The following is a 12,422-nucleotide window of genomic DNA, read 5'->3' on the forward strand; positions in this document are numbered from 1 at the left end:
TCATTCTAATATGCTGATTTATTATCAGTGTTGAAACTGTTGTGCTGTGGAACCTGTGATACTATTTTCTTTGATTCTTTGATTAATAAAAAGTTAAAAAGAACAGCATTTATTCAAAATAGAAATCTTTTCTAACAATATAAGTCTTTACAATCACGTTTTATCAATTTATCACATCCTTGCTGAATAAAAGTATTAATTTCTTTTTAAAAAAGTGAAAAAATTTACTGACCCCAAACTTTTCAATAGTAGTGTATAGTGTGACACAAAATGTCTATTTTAAATAAACACTTTTATTTTAACTTATTTATCAAAGAATTCAGAAAAAAAGTATCACGTCTGAAAAAATATTAAGCAGCACAATTGTCTCCAACATGAATGATTTCTGAAGGATCATTCATGTGACACTCAAGAATGGATTATTGATGTTGAAAATTCAGCTTTGCTTCACAGGAATAAATTATATATTTTAAAGTATATCAAAATAGAAAACTGCTATTTTAAATTGCAATAATATTTCACAAAATTACATTTTTTCCTGTATTTTTTATCAAATAAATGCAGCATTGATGATCATAAGAAACTTCTTTAAAAACATTAAAAATCTTACTGATCCCAAATTTTGAATGGCACTGCATATAGTGGTGTAAACTCCACTATTCTCTTTTTAAACTTCACTATTCTCAATTTTTTAAACTGTATGGCTAGTTATCATTATTGTTCTTGATGTGAACAAGCCTTTAGGCCCTAGCTATAATAAGCTAGTGAACATTTCATCCTTATTGTCCAGGAAAATAGAAATTCATTAAATCGTCTATACAGCATACCCCTATCATGATACACAGAATTGTGGTTTTATCATATTCACTTTTTATTCACTATACTACAGCTAGCTACAAATGATGCTATTTAAAATGAATTTTTTAAATACACAAACATTATTATAATTTATAACTGAATGAACAAGATGGTTTGAAACAATGGAATGGAAACTGTAATCATCCCTGTGGGTCTCTACTGGTAATCTGTCGCATTTTGATGGCTTGTTAAAACCAATAAATCCCAATGGAATATGGCCCAAAACACACTACAGGGAACCATTTGTTAATGGTTTATAGTTGATGGTTTGTAATGTTTTAATGGTCTTTGTAGTGGAAACCATTAGAAGTTCTGTGTTGGTTTCTATTGTTTTTTTTTTCAGCATGGATATAAAACAATTAGCTAAAAACGTGTGCTTTTTACTTCAAAATATACTGTATATAGTTTATACAGAAAAAAACAATCCATGTAAACAATGACTACAAATACAGTATTCACAGTCCTCTTTCAGCAAAGTATGGCAATTAAATGCCGTTTACTTACATACCGCTCTTTTATGTCTTTCAATCCATCGGTCATGCAATGTTTGTTGTGACTGCTTTGAGTTATCTGCTCATGAATCTCAGCGTCGGGGAGGGCACATCAGCGTCACGGGAGCGAGCACGTCGAACGAAGCCCCGCCTTCTCCTCAACTTTGTTGACTGCGGCGGAGACGCGCCAGCCCAGATCACTTGCAGCATCTGTAAAGGACATGACTAAACGGACAGAGAATGGATGCAAACGTCGTGGTACTCGGCACAGACAATGTTGGAAAATCTGGTAAGTTTATTTTTAGGAAGTATTCCATGATATACATCCATAAAATGCATTTCTTTCTTCTTCAGTCATCTTTTGCAACTTTAAAAACATTTTGCTTGCTCATAAGTTGTGTGTTTTGCAGCACTTATTGTCCGATTCCTGACTCGTAGATTCATCGGGGAATATGGGGATATTAGTATGTTGCCTTTTTACTGATTGATTCATAAGTTTTTCTTAATATTTTTACATTTCAGTATAACTGATACGCTGGTTTCTCTACAGAGTCCCTTTACACTCACAATGTTATTGTGGATGGACGAGAGCAAACTTTGAATATATGGGATGCGCCATATTCACAGGTGATTCAGTGTTTCATAACCAGATAACTTTCTATCAATTATTTAACCTATCTTTTATATATATGTGATCATGGACCACAAAACCAGTCATAAGGGTCAATTTTTTGAAATTGAGATTTATACATCATCTGAAAGCTGAATACATAAGCTTTCCATTGATGTATGGTTTGTTAGTATAGGACAATATTTGTGACCCTGGATCACAAAACCAGTCTTAAGTCGCTGGGGTATATATTTTGTAGCAATAGCACAAAATACATTGTATGGGTCAAAATGATTGATTTTTCTTTTATGCCAAAAATCATTAGGATATTAAGTAAAGATCATGTTCCTTGAAGATATTTTGTCAATTTCCTACTGTAAATATATTAAAACTTAATTTTTGATTAGTAACATGCATTGCTAAGAACTTCTTTTGGACAACTTTAAAGGCGATTTTCTTAATATTCAGATTTTTTTGCACCTTCAGATTCCAGATTTTCAAACCATTCATTAACAAACCATTTTTGGGTCACATTTGGCCGAGATACAACTATTTAAAAATCTGGAATCTGAGGGTGCAAAAAAATCTAAATATTGAGAAAATCACCTTTAAAGTTGTCCAAATGAAGCAATTCATATTACTAATCAAAAATTAAGTTTTGATATATTCACAAAAGGAAATTTACAAAATATCTTCATGGAACATGATGTTTACTTAATATCCTAATGATTTTTGGCATAAAAGAAAAATCAATAATTTTGACCCATACAAAGTATTTTTGGCTATTGCTACAAAATATACCCGTGCTACTTGTGACTGGTTTTGTGGTCCAGGGTCTCTCTCACACACACACACACACACACACACACACACATATATATATATAATTCATTTTTTAAAAATAATTTTCAATTATTTTTAGATATCCCTGGAGAAGAAAAAAAAAAAAAAACAGTTTAAACCTGCTTAAAATTATGTGGTGGTCTTAGCTGGTCTCCCAGCCTGGTCAAGGTGGTCTGTTGGCTAGATTTATAAGGGTTTTGGACACTTTGTGTAACTTGTTAGGCTAGATAAACCATCTGTATAAAAGCTTGTACAGGCTATAAGACCATCTTAAACCAGCCAAGTCATCAAATTAGCTTAGGCAGTTAATATAGAGTTTCTTTTTTATATTTAGTGAATAAAAAATATTATATACACCATCTGAATGTTGAATGAATACCTAATGTTTGTCTTCTCAGCAGGACCCGTCTTCCAAGTCCTTGATGTACGAAAAGAGAGTCCAGTGGGCAGATGGCTTTGTGCTGGTCTACAGCATCTGTGACCGAGCCAGTTTCAACGCGGTCTCCAGACTCATTCAAATGATCAAAACCAATAAGGACATTCTGGGCTTTGAGAAGATGCCCATAGTTATTGTGGGAAACAAGAGGGACCTGCACCACCGTCGTACGGTCCTCAGTGAAGAGGGCAGGCTGCTTGCGCTCTCTGCAGACTGTCAGTTTTATGAGGTCTCAGCTGCTGAGAACTACCACAGTGTCCTCATGGTTTTCCATGGGCTGGTGGATCGCATCAGGGAGTCCAGGGTGTCTGTGAAAAAGTTAGCAGGCATCAAGGGCATGGTGAAGAGCATGTCTGCAGTGTTCACCCGCAGGCGAACAGATTCGCTGTGAAGCTAATGGGAGCTCTGGAAATAAAGCTTATGTGATCTGATATGACCTATTTTAGATCCATTGAGAGAGACGAGCCATTGCTGTGGCTTGCATGAGAGTCTGGGATCTCTCATGTGACTACAGCTGGATCTTCCATGTGGGCAACTAAGAGATTGCCCTAGTTTGTCTGCTAAGGCGATGGCTTCCATTGAGAACATGTTGACATCGGAGAGTTCTCAATAAAATGCTTAAGATGCTATGTGGCAGCAGATTATACCAATCATAAGTGGAATGAATATTCCATTGTTTGAGGATAAATATATAATTTAACCTCCTTTGCTTGCTTTAAAAGGAAAAGTTCAGCCAGAAATGAACATTTGCTGAAATATTTCTCACCCTTAGGCCATTCAAGATGTAGATGAGTTTGTTTCTTCATCTGAGCAGATTTGGAGAAATTTAGCATTACATCACTTGCTCACCAGTGGATCCTCTGCAGTGAATGGGTGCCGTCAAAATGAGAGTCCAAACAGCTGATAAAAACATCATCATAATTCACAAGTAATCTACATAAACAACTGTTTTGGACTGTTTTTGCTTCTAAACTGTACTTGATCTGTGAATATTTCTCTTGAATCAGATGAGATGACTTTTACATTGGAATAAACATTATTATGGATAGAGGACTCGTATTTTAGTCAGAAGCAATGGTTTGACATTACAATGTCTTGATGTATTTTTTATTACAAAATGTGATTTGATGGCTGCATCGTGTTGATTACTTGTGGATTATTGTGATGTTTTTATCAGCTGTTTTAAATCTCATTCTCCCATTCACTGCAGAGGATCCACTGGAGAGCAAATGATGTAATGGTAAATTTCTCCAATTCTGTTCAGATTAAGAAGCAATCTCATCTACATCTTGGCTGGCCTGAGGGTGAGTAACTTTTCAGCAAATTTCCAGCTGCTACTTGTAAACAGGAAAGATGTCAGTGCTTCTGCAAATAATCATGAATGTTGGAAGAAGGTAAACACTGTGGTGATGACGGCCGTGGGAATCTTTCATGAGTCAATGCTGATGTGCTGTGGCCTAAAAATATAAGCTGACGCAAGACAACATTGTCTTATGCTACATTCATCAAATACAAAAGGCTCCAACAGTATCAGCTATTATCATTCAAGGAGCTGTTATCAGCTCAAGGCCGTCTTGCAGTTTAATTACAATGTTTGATGATTGTGTCTGTGTGCATTCAGATAACGGCACAGAATGTGTTTTTTCCCAGCTTCTTTTCTCAGGCTGTTTTAGTGCTTTATGGAGAACATGTATTGGTTTCTAGACCACACTGTTTAAAGGGGTCATATGATGCTTTTTCTTTGCGTGCACATTTGGGTACATTATGCAAATATTTCCACATAGTGAGGTAGACATGGGGGCGTGTTAGAACGAGCCGTTTTAGGGGGGCGTGGCAGAGTCTTAACTTTGATAAAGAATATCTTTTTGGTTTTGAGACTTTAGTCTTTGCAACTTCAGGGATCTTATCTATGCACGATCAGCTTGTAACACTCCAAAGAGAAAGGAAAACTTGAAATCGCATCATATGACCCCTTTAATAATTATTGTGCTATAAAGCTAATAAATCAATGAAACACTTCCCCTGAGTGCCATTGTACAGTGTAATGTTACAATCAGTAAATGAATATGCTGTATTTGTATTGAATACATTGTTACACCAAAACCACGTTGTCAAAAGTATGTTAACTATGGGTGATGAAAGATTACAGGTAGAAGTTTAAAGGGAAACAAATGCAATGAATACATGGTATACAGCTCACAGTTTATGTACATGTGTATTTATTTATCAACAATTTATCAACAAACAAAAAAAATCATATATATTAATATATATTCATAGACCACAATAAGGCATTACAAGTATGCATGTAAACATTTTGATCAGCTCTTTATGCTATGACTAAAGAGGCGTTTGGACAAATTAAGTTAATATTAATTCCATAAATAATATAACTGAATAGTGAATAACCTTTGTTGTAATGACTTGCTGTAATTTTCAATCTGGTATCTTTAAAGTGAACAAAAAAAAAATCTGAGGATTTCTCCACCTAGCACACTGTTTACTCAAACATACAATAGGCAGGGACATGGTAAAAATCTGATTATGAAGTATTTAATCTATTTACTTAATGGGTTGGTTTTCTTTTTAGCCGAGTCACATCTGTGCAGTCTTTCTTTAATGAACCTGTCGTGTAATGATCAAATCTCATTCCTCATATCTTGGTTTTTCAAGGGACGTCTTATTGAAAAAGTGTATGATCACCAATTGCTGTGACTGTTGAAACAATAAAAAAAATATTGAAAAGTAGCCCTGTTTCATTAATGAGATTTGCACCACCTCTGCAATTATAGTTACTATTATACAATCAGTCACAAATAATGAAAGATTTATTTAAATGTATTTATTTAAGTCACACCACAATTTCTAAATCAGCATTTCCCCCATAATTACACTAGTGATCAAAAGTTTGGGGTCAGTAAGGTTTTTATTTTTTTTGAAGGAAATTATAATTTTTATTTAGCAAGGATGCATTAAATTGATTAGAAGTGACAGTAAAGACATTTATCATGTTACAAAAGATTTGTTTCAAATAAATGCTGTTCATTTGAACTTTCTATTCATCAAAGAATAGAAAATACTGAAAACAATGCATCACTGTTTCCACAAAAATAGTAAGCAGCATAACTGTTTTCAACAGTGATAATAATAAGAGATGTTTCTTGAGCAGCAAATTAACTTAACGTCATAAATAACTTTGCTTTATTATGGACAAGAAATGGAAAAACACCATCCAGAACCTCCAAATGTATAACTATATGTAGATCACTGACTGTTGAGTTTTGCATTGGTAGTGTTGACGTACACCTCTGCCAGCTCTTTAGAAATCATGACCCATGACTGCTATGCTTAATGCTTTAAATGAACATGACAGACCTACAGGATAAATAATGAAACCCACATCCCACTCTGACTATTCTTCCATTCTCATTCTGCAGTAGGGGAGGCATTTCTGCTGTTTTGCACTGTACGAATGTAAGAAGACGATGAGGAGGAGATCTGGGTGCAATCTTTCAGACTCTTCCTCTGGGATCTGTGGTTGGATACTTTCTTGTTATTGCCACCAAGAACTACTTTCTGCTGCATAGGAATCTGTTTCATGACCTTCTTCTTCAGCTGACGGGTCTCCTCTGATATCTCCTTGAGTTCCGTAACCTTAAGGGGCTGCTTTTGAGAATTGCCACTGGGACTGTGCATGTGGTCTCCTACACTAGTCTCCAGCACCAGAGAGCAACTCACACATTCTTTTGATCTATCGTTTTCCGCCATTTGGGATCCTCCTTCTGGTTTGGAAGATTGCCTAGGAATCTGTTGTGAAAGAAAACAAAGCCATTCTTTAGTTTTCCACACGTGAAGGCTCTCAAAAGGTAGCAGAAATTATGGAATTTGACGTTCAAGCACTACTGTTCATTCACATGAACGTATAAGCGTTAAAAACAAGAAAATGCCCTGGAGCTATCCAGCTGAAGATAAAAAAAACATCTAGTATTCTTGATGTTCAGACAACAAAACAGACAAAGACTTCAGAATGAGGCATTAGAATATACTAAACTCTTTGAAGCTGAGTTAAATTTAAGTCCCACTCATATAAACACTTTGGCTTGCAGACTATTTGCTTTGTTTTTGATGGCTAGGACTAAATGTGGTTGGCCTGTCTCTTTCACTCGTTTCAAACATCATTTTTTCTCTAACATACCAAATGTCCTCAAAAACGGCATCAGGAAGGCACAAGTCACACAACATCTCCCTTTATGTGGACAGATATCCAGCTGCTAGAGGGCAGAGTAACTTTGGTGCCAGACCTATTGGAGTCTCCTCCTTTTGTCTAGCTATTTTATGGGATCCCAAACAGTCCCAGGCCAGGGGTTAATTAGGGAGGGATGGGTCTGTCTGTAGCCAATTACAGCTCTTTGTCACATTCCCTGACCTCTATTGCCTCTAAAGTCTAAGTGACTGAGTTTTAAACTACAGTGAAAACTTAAGATCTACTTAATTAAATGGATATTTCACCCAAAAATGAAAATTCTTGATGTTTTCTGTAAACAGAGATATTTTGAAATGATATATTTTTTCCAATGATTTGGACCCCATTGCCTTTTATTGAGTGGACAAAAACAATTGCAAAATATCCTCTTTTATTTTCCACAGAAGAAAGAAAGACAAAGGTTTGGGACAACGTGAGGGTAAGTGATGACAGAATTTTCATTTTTGGATGAATTATCCCATTAAAACTTCATAACACCTTACTTGTGTAAAGATATATTGGAAAACAAAACAAAAAAACAAAACATAAAAATAAAACACAAAAGCAAAACAAAACATAAATAAATAAACCACAAAACTAAAAGAAAACACCAAACAAGAAAGAACTAAACAAAACACAAAAAAACAAAACAAAAAAACAAAGCAAAGCAATACAAAACAAAACAAAAAAACTAAACCATAAACTATGCAAATATTTATTGCACAGTGCCTAAATGGGAAGGTTCTGGCACCGAAATTGAGGCCAAAGAAAGTTTCTGTGCAATTTTCCGTAGCCAGGCAGATCAGAGTACCTTTTCTATTTCTAAGAATGTGAAGAAACGTGTGGCCTCTGCTCATAACTGTTAACACTGCGGTGCTATCCCAGATCTTCCACTCCAGATTTTCCACTCAGTTACTAACTCACGCAGATCCTTAAGAAACACGCAGACACAAGCATCAACATATCTCTCACTTCTACAGATAAGCTCAAGAGCAAAAACAAAGAAACTCTTAGACAAAACAACCCAGATATTCATAGAATGATAAGATCATCTGTGAGACACGTGACTTAGTAGCACAGCCTAACCAAATTAAAAAAAATACATTATGTGTAAAGGTGCAAACGTGCCCAAAATGTATTTTTAAACCAACTCTAAAGCAAAGAAACTGAATTACTGAGAGAGAGAGAGAGAGAGAGAGAGAGGTAAAGGTAAAAGTAATTGAATGTCATTAATAAACATGAATTTATGCAACTGCACTCATTAGTTTTTGGTCAAATTGCTTCTATGCAGTTTGTTGTATCACAGACGTCATCTTCCAGCTGCTTTCTGGGTACTTTGATGTAATAATTAACATCTCTGTACCCAATTCTGTCACTTCACATGTGTGAATGTCTGTGCTAGCGGCCTGTGGCTAATTACAATATCAGACACATATCTCTCCCTCTCACTTCTACAGATAAGCTCAAGAGCAAAAACAAAGAAACTCTTAGACAAAACAACCCAAATATTCATAGAATGATAAGATCATCTGTGAGACACGTGACTTAGTAGCACAGCCTAACCAAATTTAAAAAAAGACATTATGTGTAAAGGTGCAAACGTGCCCAAAATTTATTTTTAAACCAACTCTAAAGCAAAGAAACTGAATTACTGAGAGAGAGAGAGAGAGAGAGAGAGAGAGGTAAAGGTAAAAGTAATTGAATGTCATTAATAAACATGAATTTATGCAACTGCACTCATTAGTTTTTGGTCAAATTGCTTCTATGCAGTTTGTTGTATCACAGACGTCATCTTCCAGCTGCTTTCTGGGTACTTTGATGTAATAATTAACATCTCTGTACCCAATTCTGTCACTTCACATGTGTGAATGTCTGTGCTAGCGGCCTGTGGCTAATTACAATATCAGACCATGTTTCCTAGAAGCAACCAGTGGGGTTTGTCCTACTCGTGGACATCTTCCAGTGAGACTCGCCTGCTGTTTTTCAAGGAATTCAAGACCAATATGAAAGAAGAAATATGGAGAACTTTGAGTGATTCATTATATTTTCTCTGATCTCATCTGGTATACACACTGCAATCAAGGACGGGGATCTAAAATAGCTTTTATTACATCTCGATGACTACTAGGTTAAAGAATCCACTGCACCTGGGAATAGGTATTCAGCACATAATGAGAAACTTAAGCTCTGCAGGCTGGAATCGGTTCAGGTCTTTATGAACCTGTAAATCTGAATGAGTGTTACTAAATAACTGAAGAGTTTTTATAGGGTATTTATAGCAATGACACATGGCCAAGTGTTAACTCAAACTGTGCAATTATTCACAGAATATGAATGATAAAGAATGAGAATTTATTGCAATAAGAGTTTTAAGGCTGAATTGATTTTAACAATGTGCTCAGTTCCAGTTTGACCTGCATAAGAGCACGGCACATAAACCAATACGTCAGTACCGTCACAAGGATAAAAATACAATCAAGTCTGATTAAGCTCAAAGAAGCTTGAGACTATAATCAAATTCATTCAATTAACTCTACATTCTCAATCTGGTTTGAAACTTTATTTTCTTAGTAGGAGGATTTCCTGTGTCAATTAGATCTGACCCCTTAATTGTGTTAGAATAAAGCTGAAGGAGGACAAAATAATGTTAATAAAAGCTTATGCACTACCCTTTAAAAGGTCAGTGTGGTTTTATTTCTAAAAGAAATCTCTTATTCCCAGCATGGCTGCATCTATTTGATCAAATATTCAGTGAATATTAAAGTTAAATAATACTGTGAAATATTATTACAATTTAAAATAACAGTTTTATTTTAATATTTCCGTGATGAATTGATGGCTGCTGCATTTTTAAGCAACCGTCACTCCAGTTTTCAGTCTCACATGATACTTCAGATATCATTTTAATATGTGCTCAAGAAACATTTTTGATTATTATTATTTCTGCTGTTTAATACTTTTAATGAAATTTATTTTTCAGGATTTAAGTTCAAAAGAGCAGCATTTATTTGAAATAAAAATGATCTATCTTTTGATTCATTTAATGCATCATTGCTGAATATAGGTATTAATTTATTTAAAAAATATGAAGAGTTCAGATGCAAAAGCCTCTAAGTACCGTCTGAAATTTTCATCTAAAATGAGCAGTTTTATCAGGCTCCTATGTTTAGGTTCAGTAAATGTGTTCTAATATGGCAATGTATAGGTCATTTTCTATGCAATTAAACTGAAATAACTAAACATAAATATAGGAGCCTGATAAAAATGCTCATTTTAGAAGAACATTTCTGACGGCACTTAGAGGCTTTTGCATCTGAACTCTTAATATATAGTTTTGAAAAATCTTACTGACCCCAAACTTTTGAATGTGTGTGTATATACGTTTCTGTTGATAGTCTCCTAATTACTATATCAGATCTCTCATCTGTAGATCTGTGACAGTTCTGCAAGCCAAAAGCACAGATTGTTGCTGTGATTCCAGCGGGATCATTTCTGCTATTTTGATATGAAGCCGAAAACAATCAGCTGAATTTTATATTAATGTTGCCTGGGTTGCGTACGTATATGTGGGGCGGAGCTATCAAAATAGGGGCGAGACCCTTTTGGGGTAGGGGTGTGTTTGTTTTGGTGATTTCAAATATCAACATTGGCTACCAGAAATCCCTTACTCTGCCTTTAAGGAACATTTATTATTATCAATGTTGAAAATAGCTGTGCTGCTTTAATATTCTTTTCGTGGAAACCATGATACTTTTTTCAATGTGTCCTTGCTGAATAAAAAAGTGTAAATTTATTTTTAAAAATCTTACTGATCTCAAATAATTTAATTAATACAATTGAAAACAAACAAACAGATTCTACTACTCCAGTTAAAAAAAAACTAAAACTAACAGTTGTTAAAACCAGGCAGGAACAGTTATCTCCTCATCTTACGATTTATAATACAGATAATACCTCCACCTCATCTGTTTTTGATTAAATCTTCATGTGGGCATCTCCTTTTCACACAACACTTCACAAATGCCTAGAAAACATGTCTGCACACTCAAAGAAAGTGAAACTTAACCTGCTTGACAATAAACAATACAAGCAGGATTAACATGATTTTCAATTAAATTGCATCCAATTGCTTCTGTTGGAACTGACTATAGAAGAGGCCTTTCATGGGCAGCACTGATGTGTGTTGTGACAGGTTTCTGAAGTGTCTACAGTGGAAGTGAGGTAATGAGGACTTTTACGGGACACAATAGGGTCAGACAACCACTCTGCCTAGCAACAGTCACAGATTGAGGACCACTGTGCTCCATCACTATAACTACCAGAGGTGTCGAGCCAGATAGAGGTTAACGGGTTACAGTTATCTGCTGTGCACATCTCCATGTTATCATTTACCTGAAGGGATAAAACTGCAGGAAGGAATGTAAAAAATATGGTTGTGCCATGCTTTGGTTATTTATTTATTTTTTTAAAAGATGAAGACCAGAGTCTGTAGAGTAACCCAACCAGATTCTATTTACAATTAATATGAAATATTACTTTACTGAAGGACACAAATCAATCTAATCCATATTGATGAATCCTTATAAGTGAGGTCAAAATGCAAACTGCCTGAAACGGATGGCCTGCATGGCAAGTTCTTTTTTATGATTCGCATAGGCTACTTGTTGTTCTAGATATTATCTTGTCAAAGGCTTTATCATGTCAAAAATTTATATGGCTTTGAATGGAAACTTCTTTCTAAATTGCTTCCAAAATGCTCACAAAAACGGCAGATTTTACATGCTCCTACAAAGACATTTGATCTTGGATCAACGAGTGTGTTAGAACGGATGGTTGCATTTTCTGAGAGGAACACAGGAAGTTCTCAAGACTCGAGTGAAATTAATCTCTGTCACAGTCACTCAGTCTCTAAAAAAAAAGCCCATGTGGCTGTTTTTTTTT

General features: G+C 35.2%; 2 protein-coding genes across 2 annotated transcripts in view; one reads left to right on the forward strand and one right to left on the reverse strand.

Annotated features, from left to right (window-relative positions):
* The first annotated feature begins 910 nt into the window (after positions 1–910).
* On the forward strand, positions 911–3,974 carry LOC107715600 (ras-related and estrogen-regulated growth inhibitor-like protein). Its single transcript, XM_016521734.1, has 5 exons — positions 911–1,020; positions 1,446–1,638; positions 1,760–1,813; positions 1,900–1,976; positions 3,204–3,974. The coding sequence occupies exons 2-5, from the start codon at positions 1,590–1,592 to the stop codon at positions 3,627–3,629; spliced, it is 606 nt and encodes a 201-aa protein (XP_016377220.1). The 5' UTR covers positions 911–1,020; positions 1,446–1,589; the 3' UTR covers positions 3,630–3,974.
* Positions 3,975–6,525: 2,551 nt separating this feature from the next.
* Positions 6,526–12,422, reverse strand: part of plin1 (perilipin 1) — a 16,043-nt gene continuing 10,146 nt past the window's right edge. The window contains exon 4 of the mRNA XM_016521729.1: positions 6,526–7,045. Within this exon, the coding sequence (XP_016377215.1) occupies positions 6,665–7,045 (381 nt within the window). The 3' untranslated portion in view covers positions 6,526–6,664. The remainder of the gene's footprint in view (positions 7,046–12,422) is intronic.

This window comes from Sinocyclocheilus rhinocerous, unplaced genomic scaffold (genome assembly GCF_001515625.1).
Source record: "Sinocyclocheilus rhinocerous isolate Xijiao unplaced genomic scaffold, SAMN03320098_v1.1 scaffold1110, whole genome shotgun sequence".
NCBI lineage: Eukaryota > Metazoa > Chordata > Actinopteri > Cypriniformes > Cyprinidae > Sinocyclocheilus > Sinocyclocheilus rhinocerous.